This window comes from Nomascus leucogenys, chromosome 9 (assembly GCF_006542625.1).
Source record: "Nomascus leucogenys isolate Asia chromosome 9, Asia_NLE_v1, whole genome shotgun sequence".
In the NCBI taxonomy this organism is placed as follows: domain Eukaryota; kingdom Metazoa; phylum Chordata; class Mammalia; order Primates; family Hylobatidae; genus Nomascus; species Nomascus leucogenys.
Genome location: NC_044389.1, coordinates 55,968,314 through 55,994,182, shown reverse-complemented (window position 1 = coordinate 55,994,182; position 25,869 = coordinate 55,968,314). Strand labels below are relative to the sequence as shown.

General features: G+C 33.4%; 1 protein-coding gene across 6 annotated transcripts in view; it reads left to right on the top strand.

The window, feature by feature from the left end:
- ANKRD17 (ankyrin repeat domain 17) overlaps window positions 1-25,869 on the top strand; it is a 182,717-nt gene that overhangs the window by 56,518 nt on the left and 100,330 nt on the right. For all 6 annotated transcript variants that reach the window (XM_003265726.3, XM_003265727.2, XM_030818976.1 and 3 more), the window contains exon 2: window positions 24,809-24,962. In XM_003265726.3, coding sequence (XP_003265774.1) covers window positions 24,809-24,962 — 154 coding nt within the window. The remainder of the gene's footprint in view (window positions 1-24,808; window positions 24,963-25,869) is intronic.

Genomic DNA, 25,869 nt, shown 5'->3' with positions numbered 1-25,869 from the left:
TGTCTGAAAAGAGGTGGGAAGTCTACCCAAGTCCCAGTTGCTCTGTTGTGCCTATAAGCCACATCGTACTGTATTTGAACTACTGATTGGTGGAGAGAATTATGCTAAAGTAGACCTACTGTGCTGTGGCAAATTTGCAATGAAAAATCTCTCATGGCTAATAAAGTGCCACATCTTAGTCTTTGTAGCCCTTTCTGTTTAGTTGTGAAGTCGTTTCATTTTTTGTAATATGTACTCAATAGAAACAATGTCAGTGCAGTGCTATTGTAGATGCTTTTGCCACAGATAACTGCCAGATAGTGTCCATGTTTGTATAGCAGCATCTAATATGTTTATGTTTCACAGTATGTCTTAAGGAAACCTAAACATTTTTAGTGAGAAATCATGAAAATTGCTCCAAGCAGCTGATGTTTAGAAAGGTGAATACATTTTAAAGCAATTTAAAATAAACTGTTTCAGGTTATTCCTAATGGCAATTACTATATTATTAGCTTTTTAGGAAGGACATGGAAAACTTAATTACAAAATCTCGTAGAAAACTTGGAAAACATAAAAAGGTTCAAAGAAAATTATAAGCCTGTGTTAGAAAAATTAATGGTGTTATATTTTGATACATTTCCTTTCAGTTCATTCTCTGTGCAAATACAGATATATGCACATTTTTAATATATTGGGACTGTATTATTTAAAAATATTTGTTTCTTGCTTTTTTCCTCACGCACTGTTTACATTTTCCTGTAGTTTTTTTTTCTATTTTATTAATTTTTATGAAAATCATTATTTTGGTGATTGTATAATATTCTAGCTTGGGAATATAACTTACTGTGCATTTATGTTGTTGGATAACTGGGTTATTTCCAATTTCCTTACAGTAAAAAAAGTTTATAGATATCCTTAGCCATTTTGCTAATGAGATGTGACTTTATTTTTCTAGAGAATTTTTATATATTGATGTGAATCTTTGTCAAGTGTGATAAACATTTTTTTTCTGACTGTTATTTACATTTTTGGGATATTTTTTGCATACATTTTAAATAACTGTGTCTTTTCTTATTCTTTGTGACTTTTTTATGTCTTTTGTTCTCCTGTAATTCAGGTAATATTACTGTATATGGCATTTTATTTAGTCTTGCTAGAATTTATTTTAAAATTTATATTGTAATACATGCAGTATTGTGATGAGATTAAGAATCCCCCCCATGCTATTTAAACAGGTGATTAATTCATAAAGCTATACCTTTTTTATTCTGGGTATCTAAGTTCAGCCTTTGTTGGAAAGGAGAGAGTGAACATAGTGGTGATTGAGGTGGAGGCATCTGAAAGGTGGAGGGCAATGACTGATTACAAGAGTACAGGGATCTGGTTCTTCAGTGCCTAGCGCAGTATTGGGACATTACAGGTTTTTTGATAAGCATGTGTTTAATAACTGACAGAAAGGACAGGAAAGAAGAATTCTGATTTTTTTATGTGACTTATAAATTGGCAGTTTTTTGAATATCAACAAAAACTAATGGCATTTAGAATGACTAAATGCCTTTCAGTCAAGATAGGTTATTTTAATCTTTATATAATAAACTACTTTCATAATGGAGTTATTAATTTTAATCTTTTAAGCAGTGGTTTAACCTTCACCTGGTATTAGTATCACCTGGGGAGCTACAAAAAATCCCTATGTCCAAGCCACTCCCCAAAACTATTAAATCATAGTAATCTGAGAACATGGCCCAGGCTTAGTTTTGTTGTTGTTGTTTTAAAGAGATGGGATCTTACTATGTTACTCAGGCTCGTCTTGCACTTTTGGGCTTAAATGATCCTCCTGCCTTAACCTCCCAAGTACCTGGGACTGTAAGTATGTATCCCGATGACAATTTTTATTTATTTTTTGGTAATTCTAGTGTGCAGCTAAAGTAGAGAACCACTGTTCTGAGACAAAGAGGATTTAAAGCAGTGTGCCTGAAAACTCTCCAAGAGAGTAAAGATTTATTTACTAAATACTGAATGGAAGCAGACATTTGAATTGCCTGGTACTTTATAAAAAATTTCAGATGGGGAGATTTATGGTCTGTCATGGTAGACTTTTTCAATATTTAAGAAATTTAGACAAAATGCTTCCTCCTGTATAATTTTATTTTGTAATCTAAATCCATTTTGTTCCATAATCAGTGTTTATAGAGACGAAAACTCTTCTGTGTTTCCTTTTTTGCTTGTATCTGTAAAACAGAATTCACATGAAATTTGAGCTGGATAAAAAATATAAGAAAATCTCTGTTAGAATAAGAGCACTTTTAGTATTTAATGTCTTTCTAGTTTCAGAAGGGACATATACTAATGTCATATTCATTTAACAAATGTTTATTGACTGCCCTCTAGGTGTCCTGCACTGTTCTTGGCTACACAACAAAAAGACAGATGAAGTTATTAGTCATATTGAGCTTCCGTTGTAGTTGGAAAGACTGACAACTACAACACTTGGACAAGAAAATAAATACTACAGTTTTATATAGGCATTAGTACTACTAAATAATAAAGCCAGGATGATGGGGCAGACCGTGACTGAGGGGAGGAGGTATTCATAAGGACTTAGGAGTGACACATTTAAGCAAAGACCTGAATGTTGAGAAGCAGCTAGCCATTTGAAGATCTTCATGAATTCCAGGTAGAAGGAACTGTAATTGTTAAATTTCTGAGGTGTGCCTCTACAGTTGATGTTTTGAAGGCAATTGAGAGAAGATGAAATTAATAGGGGTACTCTATATAAAGTAATGGGAAATTGAGACAATGTTTTTCTCAGCTAAATTCTTCCTGGGAGGTTGATGAATGGAAGAGGTGCTTGGCATCTCGACTTTTTCTGGCTAGCTTTTTTCCTCCTTTTTTGTTCTTTTACTTCCCTTGTTTTCCCCTTCCCTCCTCCCAACACACATATACACATACACACACACACACACACACACACACACACACACACACACAGCCAAACTATATTTTTTCACAGCCTCTTAGGGTAGCAGTTCTGATTAGCCATGAAGAAAGGCTCAGGGCACGCATGGAGATGACTTTTATAACAGTAACATGATTGCTGATGTCTTGTCTTCATAATCTTGAGGCATAATTTGAGCCCATGACTAGAATGAAATGTACTGGGAAGAGTGGGAAAATTTAGAATTTTAGCATACTATAGACAGTTTTCTCTTGAATTTATTCCCAAAGAGTAGTTTGTTAAAGTTTTTGATGCTATACTCTTCAAACTCTTGAATATCTTTTTATGTGTTACAAGTTTTACGTCACCCTCCTTCCCCAGAATATTTAACCTTCACATTTCCTGACATTTGTAGTTTATTTTGTTTGGGCTCATCTAATTTATCATACAATTCATGGAGAATGTCTTTGACTATCATTAAGGGAAAGGATAGCTTTGATTTTGTTGGGATCTGTGGTGGGGGCCAGATGTCCAAAGAAAAAAATGTTTATAACTTTGATTTAATCTCCTTTGTGACTTTGGGTGAAGCTGTAGTATAGTAAGAGTAAGTTATCTTTTAATTTTTTTCTTTTTGCTCTCATACTAGACTGTTTATACTAAGAATTCTTGAAATATTAATGTTGAGTCATGACTATTAACATTTAATTTTTCTTTTTCCTTTTATAAAAATATGGGTTTTGGATGAAATTTTACATATACATATTTCATTCATTTTGCCAGCATACCATATAGACAACTTACCCAAATTTCTTGGAGATTTTTGAGTGTCAAGTAGACCTATCCTTATAAAATCTAATTCTATATCAGGTGAAACACAGAGCCAATGGTTATACAAATTTGTTAAGTATACTTTGCAGTATACCAAATTTTTCATTTTCATTGAGAAGCTAAATTTGTTTGGATAATTTGAAAGTCTCATTATATAGTCTTAAATATTTATATTGCCAATTAAATGATGATTATTTTATCACTAGGTAATGGGTCAAAGTCAGTGATATTTTAGTAAAACTATTCTGTATTTAATGTTTCTATAATGTGAATACTTGTAGACAATTAGCAGGTAGATGGAGTAGCCACATGTTTTAATTTGCTTGGGACAATTCTAGTATATACCTATTTTCCTGGCATAATTTTTTTAAAAAGTTTTTAGATTGTATGTATGGAGACTCTAAAGTTAGAGGAATGATGGTGGTTTAAATCTGAAGTTATAATCGTTTATACATAGTTTTCCTGAATATTTGTAAGTTTTGCAGCACCAAATGAAATCAACTGAATATAAAGTATACTAACATCGTTGAATACAAGCCAAAAACATATATTTAATACAATGTTCATTTACCTGAATTTCTTCAGTTTAGCTCAATGTTCTCTCTTGAAAGTATGTTTTTGTTTTTGTTTTTTTGAGATAGACTCTTGCTTTGTTGCCCAACCTCGAGTACAGTGGTTGATCACAGCTCATTGCAGCCTCGAACTCCTGGGCACAGCCCCCTGAGTAGCTGGGACTATAGGAGCATGCTAGTATGCACGGCTGATTAAAAAAATTTTTTTTTAGTAGAGATGGGTCTTGCTGTGTTGCTCAAGCTAGTCTCAAACTTCTGGCCTCAAGTTTATCCTTCCACCTCAGCCTCCCAAAGTGCAGGGACTACAGGCATGAGCCATGGCACCTGGCCTTGAAAGTGCTTTTTACAGGATTCTCTAATTTTGAAAGTGAAGACTTGGAATTTAATATGTCTTAAGTGTGCTAGTATTTGTATTACAACTGCTATTTCTTTCTCTCAGAGTTCTGACTACAGAGTTGCGTAAGTATTGAGTAGAATGCCCCAGTTCTGTTTTCTCCCTAAACTATATTATTTTGATGTGGTGTTTTATAGATTGGGAGGTTTATCACATTGCATTTATTGCATGATAGCACAGTTATCTGTATTGCTATAAACATCACATAAGTCTTGATTTTCATAATGCAGACAGTATTCTCTATACGGCTGTAGTAATGTAAGACTTCAGTGGTGTTTGCATAGTAACTCCTTTTTCACCTTCTACTACAAGAGCCCTTCTTGTAGCTGGGGAGTGCACCCACAAGATCTAACAGCTGTTTCAGAGCTGCTCATTTTAGAGTGATTGGTAGGGAGTTGGTGGCTCAGAGGTCCTACTCAGAATGTGTCCTGTGTTCTGAATGACTAGCAGACTATCATTAACCAAATAAATTATGGGATCTTGTCTTAATTATATACATATACATATACACACACATACACATACATATGTATATGTTCCCTAAAACTTAATAAAGCTCAAATAATAAAATCAGATTTCTTAAGTATTCCAATTCCCTTTAAAACGTAAATCAGATTTTATAATTCTTTTGTTCAAAACTGTCCATTGGCTCCCATTTCACTTACATCAAAAGCTAGTCTTTACGATACGCTAAGATAGCAAACATTATTATCTATTTACTTATGAGTTACTTATGTAACTCAGCGTCCAAGAACACTGTAGGTTCTCAATAAAATAGTTGCTGAATGGATAACTTTCACTATTTGGATGAGATCCAACAGAAAAGAATACTCTTAGCTTGTCAAACTATGGTAAACAGAAGTAACATTAGAATACTAGATCCTTGCTCACTTAAAATCAGACATAACTATATGTGTGTGTGTGTGTAAATATAAACATACACATACGTGTATGTATGGTACATATTTGAATTAAATGAAATATATCAGAATTTGTGGTATACAATTAAAGCTTAGGTTAGAAAAGAAGAAAGTTTTCAAATTAGCGATATAATAATTTCCACCTTAAGAAACTAGACGAGCAAATTGAGCCAAAGCAGGCAGAATGGAAGAAAGAATAAGATAACAAAATCAATGAAATTAAAAGCAACAGAAACTAAGGCCAGGTGCAGTGGCTCATGCCTGTAATCCCAACACTGGGAGGCCAAGGTGGGCAGGTCACTTGAGGTCAGGAGTTTGAGACCAGCCTAACCAGCATGGCAAAACCATCTCTACTAAAAATACAAAAATTAGCTGGGCATGGTGGCAGGCACCTGTAATCCTAGCTACTCGGGAGACTGAGGCAGAAGAATCACTCTGGGAGGCAGAGGCTATAGTGAGCTGAGATTGTGCCACTGCACTCTAGCCTGGGCTACAGAGCGCAACTCCATCTCAAAAAAATAAATAAATAAAAAAGAGAAACATGGTTCTTCGAAAGGATCATTAAATCTGATAAAGCTCTAATCATACTGATAGAGGGAGAGAACATACAAATTATTAACACTGGCAGTGAAAAATGTAATATTGCTTCCCATCCCACCCATATACACTAAAAGGCTATCAGGGACTAATATCTGTCAGAGAAATTATATTTCACATTAAAAATTCTTCAGCAGATAGGGCATGGTGGCTCATGCCTGTAATCCCAGCACTTTGGGAGGCCAAGTTGGGCAGATCACGAGGTCAGGGGATCGAGACCATCCTGGCCAACATGGTGAAACCCCCTCTCTACTAAAAATGCAAAAATTAGCTGGGTGTGGTGGTATGTGCCTGTAGTCTCAGCTACTTGGGAGGCTGAGGCAGGAGAATCGCTTGAACCTGGGAGGCAGAGGTTGCAGTGAGCCGAGATTGCGTCACTGCACTCCAGCCTGCTGACAGAGTGAGACTCCGTCTCAAAGAAAAAAAAAAATCTTCAGCAAAGAAGACTCTTAAATCTACATGACTTCGTGCACATATTACATGATATATTAAAGGCAAAAATAATACTAATTCTTCACAAACTTTTACAGAAAATATATGATGAGGGATTACATCTGCACTCACATTATGAGACCAGCATTACCCTGATACCAAGACCAAGCAAAGATATTATAAGAAAAGAAAATTAAAACCAATATATATCATGAACATAGATAAAAAATCCTAATAGAATATTAGCAAACAGTCCAACAATATGTAAACAAGATAGCTCATGACCAAATGGTGTGTATCCTAGGAATATAAAGTTGGTTTAAATTGTTTAATGTTTACTGATCAATCAATGTAATTCACTGTCAGCACACTCAAGAAAAAAGTTATAATCACAGTAGATACAGAAAAGGAACTTGAGAAAATTCATCATCCACTGATAACAAAAAATTCTTAGCAAAGTAGGAATATAAGAGAGTTACAATAATTAGTGAGTTTAGCAATATTTTCTATTCCTATATATTAGAAATGAACATTTGGAAAATGAAATTTTAAAACACCAATTCTAATCGCACCAAAAAATGTGAAACACTTAGGCATATATCTAATAAAGTATCTATGTAGTTTATGTGCTAAAAACTAAAAAAGAAGTTCATGAGAGAAATCAAAGATGACCTAAATACATGAAAAAATATATGGTATCTAGGCTTATGATTTATTTCAGGTTAATTTTTGCCTATGGTGGAAGGAGTAGGTTAAAGTCCCAAGCAATAGGTTGATAGCCAGATGTTTCAGCTGTATTACAGTATATGATATATACTTACATGTATATATATACAGTATGTGATATATACTTATATGTATATATATACAGTATGTGATATATACTTATATGTATATATATACAGTATATGATATATACTTATATGTATATATACACAGTATATGATATATACTTATATGTATATATACAGTATATGATATATACTATATATACAGTATATGATATATATATCATATATAGATATATATCATAGGATATATGATATATATATCATAGGATATATGATATATATATCATTGTATATATGATATATATCATAGTATATATGATATATATCATGTATATATGATATATATATCATCGTATATATGATATATATGTATATATGATATATATACTACAATGTATAGTATATATATTTCCACATATTTTTAAAACTCAATACTGTTAAATGTCAATTCCCCCGAAAACGGAGTATCAGTGCAGTCCCAATCAAAATCCCACCAGATCCTCTCCTTTTTTAAATTTACAAGCTTTTTAGTATCTATATAGAAAAGGCCCTATAATAACCAAAACGGTTTTGAAAAGCAAGAACTAAGTTGGAGAATTTAAAGATTTATTATAAAGCTAATCAAAACAGTGTGGCACATATATTAATGGATCAGAATAGAGAGTCTAGGGAAGATTCATAATACTTGACAGAGATGCCAAGGCAATTCAATAGAGAAAATGTAGTCTTCTCAACAAGTGATGCTGAAACATTTGACTGTCAACCTATGTTTTGGAACTTCAACCTATTCCTTGGCACTATATGCAAAAATTATCCTGACATTAATCATAAGCCTCAATGTAAAAGCTAAAACAATACAACTTCTAGAAGAGAACATAAAAAAATCTGTGACTTTGGGTTAGATAGAAGTATTTTATATATGGCAAAAAACCACAAACATAAAATAACCCCTGATAATTTGGATTTCATTGAAATTAAAAACTTTTGTTCTTCAGAAGATACTAAAAAGAAAATAAAAAGACAAACTACCAGCTTGCAGAAAATATTTGCAAGCCATGTGTTTGATAAAGGACTTGTTTGGTATATATTAAGAATTCTCACAAATCAATATTGAGAAAACCCAATAAAAAGGTGATTTTTTTGTTGTTGTTTTTGAGACAAGGTTTCACTCTGTCACCCAGGCTAGAGTGCAGTGTTGCAATCATGGGTCACTGCAGCCTCAACCTCCTGGGCTCAAAGGATCCTCCTGCCCCAGCCCCCTGAGTACTTGGGACCACAGGTGTGCACCACCATGCCTGGCTAGTTTTTGTATTTTTTGTGGAGATGGGATTTTGCCACATTGCCCAGGGCTGTTGCAGAACTCCTGGGTTCAAGCAATCTGCCCACCTTGGCCTCCCAAAGTGCTCTGATTGCAGGTGTGAGCCTCAGGTACCCAGCCAGGAAAAGGTTTTAACAGATACTTTATTGAAGATTTGCTGATGGCAAATAAACACAAGATAAAGGTGTTCAACACCATTAATTAGCCATTAGGGAAAAGCAGAGTAAAACTACAAAGGAGGGAAAAGCCAGAAGATACCAAATGCTAGTGAGAATATGTAGCAACTGGAACTTTCATATATTGCAGGTAGGAATGTAAAGTGGTGTCTTGTAAAAATCTGGCAGTATTTTATAAATTTAAACATACACTTCTCATATGACCTGTCCTCCTGTTATGTACGTATTTAAGAGAAGTGAAACGATGCCTGCATAAAGTAGTGTATTCAAATGTTCATTAACTGGTGAATAACCAAACAAATTGTGATACATCCATATGATGAAGTACTGTTCACCATTAAAAAGAAATGAACTGATGCATGCTACATTTATGAATCTCACGAGTATTATGTGTTTGAGAAAGAAGCTACATTCAGAAACCTGTGATTTCATTCATTCTGGAAAGGAAAAAATGAAAGTAACAGAAAAGTCATGATTGTTAGAGGCAAAAGGTAGTGGTACATGATTGCCTACAAATGGACAAGACAAATTTTTGAGTGTTAAAATACTGTGTATCTTAATTGTAGATTATATATTTTTCAAAATTCGTAGATTTGTACCACGAAAAAAGGGTGAATTTTACTCTAAAGTATACTTCCATAAACCTGATTTTCAAAAGGAAGGAAAAAGAATTAAAAGAAAAAATTAAAAGAAGAGAACATAATATGTTCCTGATTTTACTTATCTTGAGAAAACGAGCAGTTGCTTTAACTAATTCTTGCAATATTTGATTTTGTTGCCAAAACTTTTTCTTTCATTTAAAAAGAATGAGGTTGCATATGCGTACTTTCAGATGAGTTACATGTACCAGCAAGTTAATCCTGTATATCTCAAGACAATACAAATTGTTATGATAGCTCTTTCAGAATTTATTCTAGAAATATGGAAATGGTTGGGTGATTATATTTTTGTTTGAAAGTCTAAAGAAGTTGTTTTTTCTCATAAACTGTTTGCTAAAAATCACAGTAGAAAACTGCATGGTTTTTTTTTTTTTGTTTTTTTTTGTTTTTAAGGTAAGCAATATAGAAGGGTATGGAGTAAGTAAAAAGGTACGATTCTGTCTGATTTCATTCCTTGATTACCACTGTTAATAACTTGGGTTTATCCATCTTGAAGTTTTTTGTGTACCTTCTTGCACATGTGTATATGTTTTATTTTGCTTTTTAAGTCAACTTAAATAGGTACATACCATGTTTTTGTTCTTGTTTTTTGCTTCAGGCTGCTTTTTTCCACCTAACAATGTGAAGATCATTCTGCATCAATATTAATGTATCCATTTGGTAAATATTTTTTAAGTAGTTAATGTTTAAGGCACTATTCTAGATACAGGGGATAGAGCAAGGAACAAAATAGGTTCTTTGTCCAAGTGAACTTATATTCAAGTGAGAGGAAGACAATAAATTGGGGGGAAATGTCACTATTAATAAGTTCATGAAGATAAATAATGTAGGCAAAAGAGATGAGAGGTGATGGGACAAAATGAGCAGCACAGATAGTTGTGGTTTAGGCCTTTATGTGTAAATCTGCTTTATTCTTAAGGTAGCTATTATTCCGTATATAATTTATTTAACCATTGTATTGATGAATATATGGGTTATTTATATTCTTTCCTGTTAAAATCAAAAGAACATCCATATACATAGTTTGTTGCTTACATGTGCAAGTATTTTTATCCTAAATTTCTAGAAAGAAAATTGTATTTTTAAATGTTGATTTTAGATTCTGAAAAATCATCCTTGAAAACATTAGATATTATGTCAATGGATGAAAAATATTTTATTTTAATTTATATTACCTGATTCCCAGTGAAATTGGGCATTCGTATTTATCCTACGAATTGCCTACTCTGTAATATTTTGCCCATTGTGGTGTTTGTCTTTTTCTTACTGAAATTTAAAAATTTCTTTATAATCCTCTTTTTAATATGTACATTATATTTGTAATATTTTCTCCTAGCCTGTCAGTTTTTTTATTTTATGGCATCTTTGAATTTTTATTCTCATACTGTCCATATTTATTAGTCTTTTATTTCTTAGTTTCTAGGTTTTGTATCTTTCCAGAAAAGCTTTCTTGTCTACAAAATTATAAGAACATAATCTCTTATATTTTCTCCTACTACTTATTTAGTTTTATTTATGTTTCTAGTAGATTTTACTTTACATCTGGAGATATACACACACAAACACACACACACACACACACATTTTTTTTTTTTTTTTTGGTAGGGGTCTATTTTTTCCAGCTTCATAGCTGTTCTCCCAAAATAGTTTGTTGAGCAGTATGTCTTTTTCCTACTGACATGAAATCTTACCTTTATCACACTTTATAAGTCCCAAATATATATGTTCTGGATTCAATACTCCATTGTTTTGGTTATTGTCATTTTTTATTATATTTGACATCTGGTGGGCATCTCTCCCCACTGTCTTTTTCAACAAATTTTTTTGGCAATTCTTGTGTATTTTCTCTTCCAGATGAACTTTAGAATCAACATGTCAAGTTCCATTAAAAATCCCTTTGGGATTTTGATTGGAAGTGCATTGAATTTACAGATTAATTTGGGGAAAATTGACATCTTTACACTATTGAATCTTCCCATCCAGGAACATGGTATGCCTCTCCATTTCTTCAGGTTTTTTTTTTTTTTGTCCTTTAGTAAAGTTTTACAGTTTCTTTCATGTGAGTCTTACACTTTTCTTGTTAGGTGTATTCCTGGATTTTTTTTGTTTTTGTTGTTGTGAATTACATTTTTTTCTTCCATTTTACATTTTTTTTTCTCATGGGTTATTGCTGGTATGTAGGAAGGCTATTGATTTTTATGTTGATCTTACCATTTACTTAGTTTTCAGTTGCTTCTCTTTAAGTTTCTAGAAGGATGACTGTATTTTCTGCAAATGATAGCATTTTGTCATTTCCTTTTCCTTTTTCTGTATGTGTTTACACCCTTACAGGTTTGGTTTTTTTTTTTTTTTTGGAGGGCATTTGTTTTGTTTTTCTGGTCTTATTGCATTGTTAGGTTTCCAGAATTGTTCATTACTAGTTTTGATTTGGGTATCTTGTTCCGATTTAAATGGGATGCTTCTAAGTTTTAAACTTCTACAATAATATATATCTTAGATTTCTAGTAGAATATTTATTTATTGAGACAGAATCTCATCCCATCACCAGGCTGGGGTGCAGTCGCACGATCTCAGCTCACTGCAGCCTCTGCCTCCCGGGTTCAAGTGATTCTCCTGCCTCAGCCTCCCAAGTAGCTGGGATTACAGGCACATGCCACCAGGCCTGTCTGATTTTTATACTTTTAGTAAAGACAAGGTTTCGCCATGTTGGCCAGGCTGGTCTCGAACTCCTGACCTCAGGTGATCTGCCAGCCTCAGCCTCCCAACATGCTGGGATTACAGGTGTGAGCCACCGTGCCCGGCCCCAGAATACTTTATAAATAATAAAAGCTTTCTTTTTGGCTTAATAAGTATTTTTATGAAAATGGATATTGTCTTTAATCATGTACTTTTGTTGAGATGATACTCTCTTTTACCTGTAATACCTCAATGTGGTGATTGCATTAATGTTAGTCATAATGTGTTCTATTTTTAATATTTATTCAGCAGATACTTATTCGGTTATTGCATTGTGTCAGGAACTATGTCACACACTGGTGTTAGCACTAAGTCTGAAAGGTTCATTTTTTTTATGGAGAAGAAATAATAAGCAAGTATCCAAGAACAAGATAATTTCAGGCTGTGGTAGTATTATGGAGGAAATAAAGAGGATGGTGTGGTAGAAAGATAAGAGAAACTCCGTTGATAGTATCATCTGAGAAAGTAAAACATAAGCTAAGCCCTGAAGAATGAAAGGGTTGGGAAAAGCATTCCAGACAGCTGAGTGCAATGGCTCACGCCTGTAATGCCAGCACTTTGGGTGGCTGAGGGGGCAGAACAGTAGCCAGGCATGGTGGTGACCGCCTGTAGTCCCAGCTGCTCAGGAGGCTGAGGTGGGAAAATAGCTCGAGCCCAGGAAGTAGAGGTTGCAGTGAACCAAGATGGCACCACTGCACTCCAGCAGAGTGGGACTACGTTTCAAAAAAAAAAAAAAAAAACATTCCAGGCAGAGGAATATCACTGTATATGTATGATTAATTTGTGTGTGTGAGATTTGTGACAGAGAAACAGAAAAAAAGGAAGGATTATATTTCTTAGTGTTCTCTATTATCCCCTTTTTTGTAGTTGTCTTTTATACTATTGCTAAATTTAATTTGCTATTGGGTTTTTTGTTTGTTTGTTTGTTATCTTGTTTAGGTTTGTTAATAGGCTATCTATAATGAACTAGAGAGTTTTTCCATCTGTTTTCTGGGACTTGTAAATAAAAAAGTAGTGCTCTATTCCTTAGATGTTATAATAATGCTATGTAATTTTGATAGAGGTTGCCTCTAAATTCATTTGGGTTTAGGTGCCGTTTTGAAGGGCTAGATCTATCTATAATTGACATTGCTTCAGTGGACATATTCTACTTAGGTTTTCTACTATTTCTTGAGTTAATTTTGATTATCTTTCTTTCCAGAAAACCATTTTGTTTAAGATTTTTGGATTTATTGATTCATAGATGTGCTCAGCTTTCTAACTTTAATAACTCCTTATATTTTTCTCTGTCTCTCATTTTTCATAATCATTCTTGCCAAAGGCCTGTCTCCTCTTTCTAGACTTTACCCAAGAAACTGTTTTTGGTTTTATTAATTAAACTTTTATCTCTTCTCAATTTTCTCATTTCTGTTTTTTCATTATAAATTATTTTGATGCATTTTGATTTGTATTCTATTTTGAAGCTTTTCATTTATTTTAAATCTCAGGTTCTAATGAATTTAATGCATTTCAAGCTCTAAATTTTTCTTTTCTTTTTTGTGTTTTTTTAGACGGAGTCTCACTCTGTCACCCAGGCTGGAGTGCATTGGCACAGTCTCGGCTCACTGCAGCCTCTGCCTCCCAGGTTTAAGCAATTCTTCTGCCTCAGCCTCCTGAGTAGTGGGACTACAGGCGCATACCACCACACCCGGCTAATTTTCATATTTTTAGTAGAGATAGGGTTTCGCCATATTGGCCAGGCTGGTCTCGAACTCCTGACCTCATGATCCGCTTACCTTGGCCTCCCAAAGTGCTGGGATTATGGGCGTGAGCCACCACGCCAAGCCTAAATTTTTCTTTGAAGATAGCTATGGCTAAATCCCATATGAAAAAATATGCTCATCATTTTATTTTTCATTTACTCTGTATTCTGAGAGTTAATAGTAGGCTTTTTTTCCCTTTTCTTTTTAAATTTTCAAGTAGTGTCGTCATTTTATAGCTAAGTTTTAGTTTCTTTCAACTTTATGGACCAAGAATGTGCCCTTGTATAATTTCTTCATTTTGAAATGTGTTGAGATTTTCTGTTTTGCTTAAGATATGATCAGGTTTTTGTTTTTAAAGACTTTTCTCTGTTTGTGATATACTAAGTTCTAGTTCACTATGAAATATAAATATTACAGTTAATTACTTATGTTTCTAAATCCTCTTCATCCTGCCCCTGGAAAAATGGTCTTCCATGAAACTGGTCTCTGGTGTCAAAAAGGTTGGGGAGCACTGCCCTAGAACATAGGCTTTTGGCATTACTTCATTTGAATCCTGGCTTTCATATTTTCAAAATAATCAGAAATCTTTATGATATATTTATATTATATACTTCTGTTAACAGTGGAGGATGTCCAGGTTCTTGGCATCTGGAACAAAGAATTGGACAAAACACACAAACAAAGCAAGGAAGGAATGACGGGATTTATTGAAAATGGAAGTACCCTCAACAGTGTGGGAGCAGGCCCAAGCATTGGTGCTCAAAGCCCTCCTTATAGAATTTTTGAGAGTTTAAGTCCCCTCTAGAGGATTCCATTGGTTACTTCAGTTTGTCCTATGTAAATGGAGGGGATGAAGTAAAGTTACAAAGTCATTTATGGCATATACCCTATGGAGAGGATATTTCCTGTTATAGCTGAAATGTGACTCGGCCTTATGTTCCCTGCCAACAGACCCCATTTTCCTGTCTCACTTCCATTTTTATAACTTTAATGAATCATGTATTAAGAATTACCTGAGATATTAAAGATATGTTGTATTATACTGGTTTCTTTTCTAGCTGCTTAGTCTTGCAATTCCAAGGCTGCCCCTTTCTTGGATGGATTTTTCTTCTTGAAGTAATATTTTCTCTAAATTCAGAAAATGTTTGTGGCTTTTAAATTTCATAGTGTTTACATACCTAAAAAAATTTCATTCTACGGTTTGGAATTTTACTTTCAAAATAATTGTGCATCAGAACTTTTAATTGCACAGATATCTTCTAGCATCTAGTGCTGTATTTAGGAAGTCTGATGTCAATCTGACCCCTAACAGGTCCCCACTGCTACCATCCTGGAAGATTTCTAGACTTTATATCCTTAGAAGTTTGAAATGTCACCAGGCTTATGACTACAGGTTTTGTGGTGTGTATATATGTGTGTGTGTGTATCTGTGTGTGTTGTAAAGCCATCTTATAAGAATATTTGTATTCTGCAGCTGCTTTTATGATAATTGATAAATGATAATTCCTGGAGCAGGCTAAATTCATAATTGAATTGCATCCTACTATTGATAAATAGTTTTGGGAGAATTTTTGACAAACCATATAACTTTAATTCTGTTACAGAAAAACCACTTAGAAACTCTAGATTTGAGAATTCCATAGAACTTTGTCTTATTTGAAATATTCATAATTTGTCCACTTTGTAAAGTTTATGTTAAAAATTTTATATTGAATTGTTAGTAATGTCATACTCAATTGTTGCAGGCAAATAGCAGTTTGAAGCATAAGAAAGAAGTCATGTTTTATGAAAGTGCTATAGAACAAAGCTGTGTTAACTATTATATCACTGATTCCTAGATTATAGTAGCTGCTTAACTAATAGTTGTTAAATTGATAGACAAGTATGAATGAAAAAATATAAGAATAGATCAGTGGTTTATTCTGTAAATAGACTTTTTGAAAGGTAAATTATCTTTAATGAGATTCACTTTAGTTTTATTTACTATAATCTCAGAATACCATAATGAATCATCGACCGTTCTTTTTACAAGAAAGATTTTATTTCTTTAAGTGGGTTTTTATTTTCTTTCAACTTTTTACATTTCAATCTTATATTTGGATTAGTGTTCTGTGACATTACTGAAGATTTTGTCTTTGTATGTATAGAAAAAATATTTCAATTGTACTAGTTTTGGAATAATTTACTCCATTAAGAATTGTGGTATTTTATCAAAGTTTACCCTTATTTAAGACTATAAAAAATACAGACAAAAGGAATTATTTCTGGGTCATGTGCAGAAGAGACCAAATTGTGATGACTTTACAATTATGAATACTTCTTATTTCTTATTTTATGTGTAATAAGTCTGCTTATCAGTATTCAAAGAACTATAAGAGCAGATCGCCATATTTTTTCCAGGCTTACTTGAGAGCCAGAAATTATTATAATTTCTTAATAAATTAAGAATTTATTCAGTCACTGTGAAAAAATGATCATAAACTCAAGTTTCTTAATTTTTCTATTCACTTTTTAATATTCAGTTTTTAAAATATGTTTTCATATGTAAAATGTATTTCCTATTGATAATACCAAAATTAAGACTGTTGTTGCCTTCAATTATGTTCACATAGCCTGTGCTTTGAATATCAGTGAATACGTTTTATATGTATGAGTTATATAATTCATCCCATAATGATAGCCGTAAGTCATTTCTAATGAACTTTTATTTTTTGTAGCCAAAGTGGTGTTAGTTATGGATTTATGTCTGTAAACCCATTTTATGTTACTGAAATGTCTAAATTGGTCCTAAAAATCAATCATTGACACTTACTAAAAGAAAAATTTAGAAAAAATATAAAATCTTTTTGGAGGGATTTTTCTGCATTGACTGGATTTATTAAGAGATCTTAAAATTTTAAGTATGGTAAATTTTGGACTGAAGATAACTTCTTTTCCTGGAATAAGTGTGGGGATTATTTGTTTTAAAATGCCTTTATAATATAGTCAAGATTTAGAATACCTTTTTTGAAATGTAGATTACTGGTTTAAAATTCAGATTACCAGCTTTTGAGATTCAGTGATAGAGTATTTTCCAGAACAACAAAAACAATAATAAATATTTTTTATTTATTTTTTAAATATTTTTTATTTATTATTTTTTTTTCTTCTGGAAAACATCAAATGGGGGATGGGGTTAGTGTTGAATGTAAAGAAGTCTAAATTTTGAGGTTGCCAGCATTTTACTTTTATAAAGTATGTTTATCCTTAGAGACTGACCCTTTTTTCCATTTTCACCTCACATAATGCATTTGATTTACTTAAGTTCCTAATTGGTTGTTTTGTCTCTGGTGTCACATCTATCTAAAGCAATTTTTAACATGGTCTCTAATTGTCTTTTACTAGTTATTTGCCTTAATGCTTAAATCCTTCAGTAACTTAATATAAATTCTGAACGCAGCACAGTATTGAAAGGTGCCATCTTCCTGAAGCATCATTGCTTTTAGCACTCTCATTCATAATTGTTTTCTCATTTCTCCGCACAATCACTGTATTAGTATCTGTTTAGTACTTCTTTCAAACTTGTTTGATAGTTATTTGCACATAGAGTTGCCTTTCTTTATTGTGTATTTATGGAAGGTATTGATTATAACAAAATTATTTTTGTATTTGTGTAATCCAATGAGTAGCCTACTGCTTTGCACTTAGTATGTAATTTGTAGTTATTTGTTAAGTTGAATGGAGTTTGTGTGTATGGTATCAGTTAATTAAAATATACTAGTTTTCTTTTCTTTTTTTTTTTTTTTGAGAGGAAGTCTAGCTCTTGTCCCTCAGGCTGGGTGCAATGGCGCTATCTCGGCTCACTGCAACTCTGCCTCCCGGGTTCAAGTGATTCTCCTGTCTCAGCCTGCTGAGTAGCTGGGATTACAGGCACCTGCCACAACGCCTGGCTAATTTTTGTATTTTAAATAGCAACAGGTTTCACCATGTTGGCCAGGCTGGTCTCGAACTCCTGACCTCAGGTGATCCACCCGCCTCGGCCTCCCAAAATGCTGGGATTAGGCGTGAGCCACCGCACCCGGACAAAATATACTAATTTTCTTATCCTTTGGAATAAATACCAGTTTGTTAAACTACAGAATGAACCATTCTTCTCTAGTATGGCAGTAATATTTCTAACTTGAGGAGTAGTTTGAAATGTAATGCTAACAATGACAGTTGGTCCAAATGACCCCGCATTACCAAATTTCCATGTGACTTTGTGTTTTGAGTGTAGAAGGATTTGAATTACCATTAATGACAAACAAATTCATTCAGCTCTGACCATTGTTAAAAGACCTTGGTTTTCATTATTAAATGTTTGTATTAAGTCAGACTTAATTTGGGGTGAAAGTGAAAAAGAATTCTAATTATCTTAGAAATCTAAGTAATATTACTGTTAAATAATAGTTTTTCTGTTTAAATAAAAGCAACTTCTACAGTGAAATGTCATTACCTTTAGTCTTTCAAAATTAAAAGGACTTAGCATGAACAAAAGTACAGACTCGTATGAAAAACACTCTATAGACCGGGTAAAAGTGGCTCACTCCTGTAATCCCAGCACTTTTGAGAGGCCAAAACTCATCTCTACCAAAATACACAAAACTTGTGTTTTGGTGAAAACTCATCTCTACCAAAATACACAAAAATTAGGTGGGCGTGGTGTCGTGCGCCTGTATTTCCAGCTACTCCGGAGGCTGAAGGGGGAGAAGGAGGCTGAGGTGGGAGAATCGCTTGAACCCAGGAGGCAGAGGCTGCAGTGAACCAAGATTGTGCCACTGCACTCCAGCCTGGGTGACAAGAGTGAGACCCTGTCTCAAAAAAACAAAACAAAACAAAAAAACCCTCTATATATCTATTTCTCAGATACAACATTTTCAAGAATTTCCCATGAAGCTTTGTTTTCTTTAAGTATTTGATGACAAATTTCTGACACTATTCCTTCATACTTCAGCATGCATATCTGAAAAACAAGGACATTTTCTTACATAACTGAAGTAATTCCTTTATGTTATCTAATACCCAGTTCACATTCAGATTTCTTGTCTCAAAAATACTGTTTTTACAGTTGTCCTGTTTGAATAGGATTTAAGTAAGACCTATTATTTTGCTGGTTATATCTCTCGAGTCTCTAATTCAGAACAGTTCTTACTCTATTCAAAAAAGATTTTTTGCTCCCATTCTACTTACTTGAAGGAAATGGTCAGTTTTGCTGTAAAATGTTCCACATTTTAGACTTTTCTTTTTGACTTATATTTAACCGAGTGATTCTCAGCCTCTTTCTCCTTCATGATTTTTGTTGTTGTTGTTTTTAATTTTCTCTTGTAAGGGAACATTTAGCAATGTCTGGAGACATTTTTGGTTGTTGCAACCTGAAGTAGTGTTGCTAACTGGCATTTAGTGAGTACAGGCCAGGGTTGCTGTTAAACATCCTAAATTACACAAGACAGCCCCAAACAACAAAGAATTATCTGGTCCAAAATGTTAATAGTGCTTTTACATTGAGAAACATTGATTTATCTTATTCCTGTATTTGCCTTACTAATATCCATGTACTGGAAGTTATTTACACGTCTAAAATTTCTATTTATTGTTTATTGTGGGGACAAGAATTCTTTATAGGAGGTGCTGTGTATTTTATGTTGCATAAATCGGGGGCATGTTAGGTTTGTTTGTCCCACTTTTAGTAATTAAACAATGGGTTCAGGTAGTTAACAGCCTCATCCCTAAATGTAAAATTTAAAGTCACCTTTCCCAGAGCAGTGTGGAAGTTCAACTCCTGATTATTCCAGCATTGGATTTCCTGGTGGAAAGTATATTGAGGTAGTTAATTGGATAACTGGTCTCTTGGTGCTAGGTATTTAGAAATCTCCTATTTAAATAAAGGTCCTTGTGTCTGGTTTTTTCATCTGTAACACTGAATTGAACCTGCTGATTTCTAAGCCTCTTGCATTTTTATGGTTCTTTATGCATAAACATCATTTCATAAAATATCCAGCTGGTCAAAACAACACGTTCAAACCACTTTAAATACAACTTTTAAAAAAGGCCAGTTGTAACTTTGATAACTTTTTTCCCCCTTAGAGAATACATTTAGTAAGGACATTTCTTTCCTTTGTCTTCTCTCTTCATGGAAGTTATTTATATATTTCATTTAAATAAAATATTTTCAAATACTTTCTTTTAAATTTTTTTTTTTTTTTTTTTTTTTGAGACGGAGTCTTGCTCTGTCACCCAGGCTGGAGCGCAGTGGCTCGATCTCGGCTCACTGCAACCTCCACCTCTTGGGTTTAAGCAATTCTCCTGCCTCAGCCTTCCAAGTAGCTGGGATTATAGGAGTGCACCACCATGCCTGGCTAATTTTTGTATTTTTAGTAGAGACAGTGTTTCACCATGTTGGCCAGGCTGGTCTCGAACTCCCAACCTCAGGCAATCCGCCCGCCTCGGCCTCCCAAAGTGCTGGGATTACAGGCGTGAGCCACCGTGCTCAGCTCAAATATTTATTTGAATTTCTTATTTGGACCATTTTTAATGTTTGTTATGTTCCAGAAGTTGGTTGTGATTCAAAATGATTTTTTTCTGTAGAATAATATAATAAAAATGCGATAGGTTTCAGAGGGAAAATTCATTTTAGTTTTTAATCTGAACTATCTCAGAGAGGTGTATGCCCATAATTTAATAAAGGAATACTTATTTTTGTATGTTTATAAGATTGCATCTCTTTATGCCAGTCTGTCTTCACTTGTTTTGTAATGTAACACGAGCTCTTTCTAGTTGGAAAAAGAGGAACTGGAAGTAAAGGAGAAAGTTCTCTTTTTCCTCACTGAACTTTTATACCTCTTTTTCTTTCTCGTTACCTTATGCACTTTCTACCCTGTATTATGGTTCATTTTTACACACACTCATTAAAGAAGTAAGTTCCTACATAGCAAGGCTGGTATCATGCATTTCATTATCTCCCATAGTATTAAACAGTATTTTTTACACATAGAATGTTTGCAATAAATGTGTGTGTGTAATGAAGATAGCATTTTGTACCACCTACTATCTAATGTAAGATTCTGTATCTCCTCTAAGATCTATAAAATATACCTTTAGATGTATTTATTGTGATTACCCCTTTCTTCTCCAAATACACTAGAGCCTTTTAGAGTCTGAAAGGGAAGAATCCCAAAATCATCTGGTAAATTTCACCTTCTTTACAGATTCTGACTTATTCAATAGTCACTTGAATCCTGACAGTGAGTTAGACACATTTCTAATTGCTGGGTGTACATGACTAAACCAAAAAAAGTGTTTGTTTTTACAGAGCTTGGAAAGACTATATGTATAATATTCATGTGTGATAAATCTATGAAAAAAAGTTACCAAGTTTTGCATATAGTGAGAATAGTGGGCCTAAGAATAACATAAGAACTTTTGTGGAGAAGCTTAAAGTCAGTAGAAAGTAAATGTTTCTGTATTTAGTATATCTCATCAAGAGATGGAAATGCAATTTTCCTAGTAAGTTTTTACCAGGCTAGTTAGGATATCTGTGGCATAGGGGACTTTGTGTAAGACAGTCGCTTCTGATTGAAATTTGATATCTTCTGTGATCTAACTTCTAACCTATCTTTTCAAACCTACAGTAAAACCCTGTGTTCTATCACATAGAAATTTTATACTTGCCAGTCCATGTTCCTTCTTTCTCTCCTCTTATACAAATTAATTTTTTTGGTCAAAATCCTTTTATATTATTCTTTATGCATGCAGTGTCTCCTTTGAACATCTTTAGCACCTCTGATCTCTACCTTTGATTAATCATGTAACTATATACTGCTTTTTGATGTGTTCTACTTTCTAAAATGTTCATTTAAAATATTGTATTATGGTATTTCATCTATTCATTTTACCTGTTCAATTTCATACATTTATTTATTTGCTTTCATCTTTTCTTATTAAATTGAAATAATTCTAAATATTTTAATAAATTTTAGATACTAGAAAATTTCATTAGGAAACAGCTTTTTCTTTAGAAAGACTCATCTTCTGGACCTTTCCTTGACAATAAAAAAATATTTTTTACTGCTATAATTTTGAATCACACTTTGCTGTGCCCAAAAATTTGCTTCCTAAAGTATTATACTTTAGTCAGCCTTTAAAATTCTTCCTTTCTCATACTTTTACTACTACCTTTAAAGATAACTTAAAATTAGCCAGGCCTGGTAGTGCATGCCTATAATCCCGTCCTTTGGGAGGCCAAAGTGGGAGGATCACTTGAGCCCAGGAGTTCCACATCCTGTTGCTACAAAAATAAATCAGCCAGGCGTGGTATGTGCCTGTAATCCCAGCTACTTGGGAGGCCGAGGCAGGAGGATTACTTGATCCCAGGAGTTTGAGGCCAGCTTGGGCAACATAGCGAGACTATCCATGTCTCTTTGAAAAAAAAAAAAAAAAAAAAAATATATATATATATATATATATATATATATATATATATATATACACACACACATATATGCACACACGTATATAATTTAAAATATATATAATTTTTAAAAATTGTTTTTGTATTTTTTATTTCCTTGCCATAAGGAGTTATAGATTAATTAAAGTTAATGTAGAACAAAATTTTATGAAATTTAAAAATTTACAGAGTTTTTTAGAATGTTGTGTTTGTGTATAAAATATTTGAAATCTCAAACATTATTCCATGTTAAACTACTTTAGTTTAATGGAACTTTGTAGAGAAACTTATATTATTTCTTCCCAGATTTAACTATTTAGTATTAAATGTTTTGATTAATTATAGCAGTATTCCTGATTACTTGATAGTTGACTTTTCAAGATGGAACAGTATCGTTTCTGAGGTTATGATGGTTAAGGATTTATTCCTTGTCTTTTTTATTATTGACCTTCTGGATACTAGGCAAGAGCATGATTGTATTCTAGCTTATTAGTTATTTTTACATCTATTTTAGTTATTGCAGTGTTAGTAGTACCTTAGATTTATGAAATAAACTAACTGATCATATTAGTGATGTTTTATATAATAATTACCAATTTTTATCAGTAAGCAGAAAATAATATGTTTTAGTACCTATTTGTAAGTAGCACTGTGATAGGGAATATCAAAACAAAACTTTACACCTGTCTTAGAAGTTTATTTTCTAATTCTTTAAATTTCTTTGAATTGGCTATACTTATATCAGTGTTTCTTAACACAGTAAATAGACCAAAGGTGTCCATGAGGTCAAAACTATTTTTATCGTAATATTGAGATGTTACTTGACTTTTTTACTGTGTTGACATTTACAATGATGGTGCAAAAACAGTGGTGGGTAAAACTTATGGACCCAAAGGCCATGGAAACAAACTGTACTGATATGATTGTATTCTTCACTACCATGCGCTTGAAGTTAAAAAAAAATTAAGATTAAAATTAATTAAAAAATCTAGTTTAAGAATATCCTTGATGAAGTGATAAAATTATTAATTTTAATTAAATTATTAATTTTTATTAATTTTATGAAAACTCCCTTTTTTGAATGCATGTTCTTTCAATATTACTGTGTGTAACAAAATGGGAAGTACACATAAAGCACTTTTGCTACATACAAAAAGTATAGTGTTTGTCTGAAGGAAAAATAACTGCAATTTTTTTTTTTTTTTTTTTTTTGAGGTGGAGTCGTGCTCTGTCGCCCAGGCTGGAGTGCAGTGGCCCAATCTCGGCCCACTGCAAGCTCCGTCTCCCGGGTTCACGCCATTCTCCTGCCTCAGCCTCCCGAGTAGCTGGGACTACAGGCGCCCGCCATCATGCCTGGCTAATTTCTTGTATTTTTAGTAGAGACGGGGTTTCACAGTGTTAGCCAGGATGGTCTTGATCTCCTGACCTCGTGATCCGCCCACCTTGGCCTCCCAAAGTGCTGGGATTACAGGTGTGAGCCACCGCGCCCAGCCCATAACTGCAATTTTTTTAGATGTGAGGTGAATTAGCCCATGAAATGTCATTTTTGTGGTAAAGTACAAATGAAAAACTACAGTTATCAAACTTGGATATTTGGCAAATGCTCCTCTAAAAATATTTTAAGTGAGTCTGTCACTTTAAGGAAAACAAGAATACTTGTTGCCAATGATAAAGTTAAGCTTTCAAGCACAAATTAGAATTTTGGAACTTGTTTGCCTAGGCTTGACAGCTTTCCAGTACTTAAAGACTTTTTGGATGAAATCAGTGGTGACATTAATGAATGTGATTTTTTGATAGTGATATTTGTTACTTAATTTCCAATATGGTAAATATCAAGAAATATAGGGTTTATATAAAGTCCTTGGGAGTTCAGTACTTCATTGAGTCCTGAAAGCAAAACATTTAAAAACTGCTGATTTAGTTAGGTCTTCTATTCACAGTTAGAGTTTTTACAACCTAAGCATCACACTCAACCCTACATATACCTAATAACCAAATTAAAGTAGAAAAGAATATTAGTAAAGAAAATTAGGCTAAATATGAGAAATAAAGTTTTGAATTCTTCCACAAAAAAAATTTTCGTCTTTTGTTAATCAACAGGCTTAGATGTCATGTTGAACTTTTTAGGGTTGCACTGTGTTTACTATTGTTAATTATGTTAACATATTTTCTCCCTCCCCTGCTTTCTTTTTATTTCTCTCCCCTCTTTTCCTTTCGCTGTTCATTTCTCCCTTCCTCCCTCTTTTTGCATTTGTTTTGTAGGTGGAGTCTTTCATTTTGGATCAGGATGATTTGGAAAATCCAATGCTGGAAACAGCTTCCAAGTTGCTCTTATCAGGTACTGCTGATGGTGCAGACCTCAGGACAGTAGATCCAGAAACACAGGCTAGACTGGAAGCTTTACTAGAAGCTGCAGGTATGTACTCTACATAGTAATAAGTCTACCTTGTTATGTAAAGTTGCACATCAATCTAATAAAAGCTCTTGTTAAAAATGAATGATACAGGGTATTTAGAATTATACTATTAATAAAGGTTAATTGATTACTTTCTGCTGAATTACATGGAGCATTTTACTAAAGCATATCGTAATTTTCATTACCAGAGTAAAATCCACGTGCTACAGTTGACCTTATAGAGATTTTTCAGTTGAGTTTGATTATTCGTGAATTATGTATTTGTGAATTTGCCTACCTGCAAAAATGCATTTTAACTTCAAAATCAGTACTAGCAGTCTTTCATAGGCATGTGTAAAGCGGTGAAACATCTGAATCACCCTACATGCATGCTCCCAGCAGAAGTCGAACAAAGTGATGCTCTACATTCTTGTTTCAGCTCTCCTGCTGTAAATAAGTGTCCTTTTGTGGCCTGTTTAATGCCAGGTTTTACACATTTTTGTGATTTTTGTTGGTGTTAATTTTTTAATTTTTTATTTTTGTGGGTACATAGTAGGTGTAAGTATTTATGGGATACATGAGATATTTTGATACAGGCATGCAATGCATAATAATCACATCAGGGTAAATGGGCTATCCATCACCTCAAGCATTTATCCCTTTTGTTACAAACAACCCAATTATACTCTTTTAGTTATTTTTAAATGTACAATTAAATTATTTTTGACCATAGCCACTCTGTTGTGCTAGCACATACTAGGTCTTATTCATTTTTTCTAACTTTTTTTTTTTTTTTTGGATACTCATTAACCATTCCCACTTCCCCACCACCACTGCCCCAACTATCCTCCCCAGCCTCTGGTATTCATCCTTCTACTCTATCTTGGCTATTGTGAATAGTGCTGCAATTAACATGGGAATGCAGATA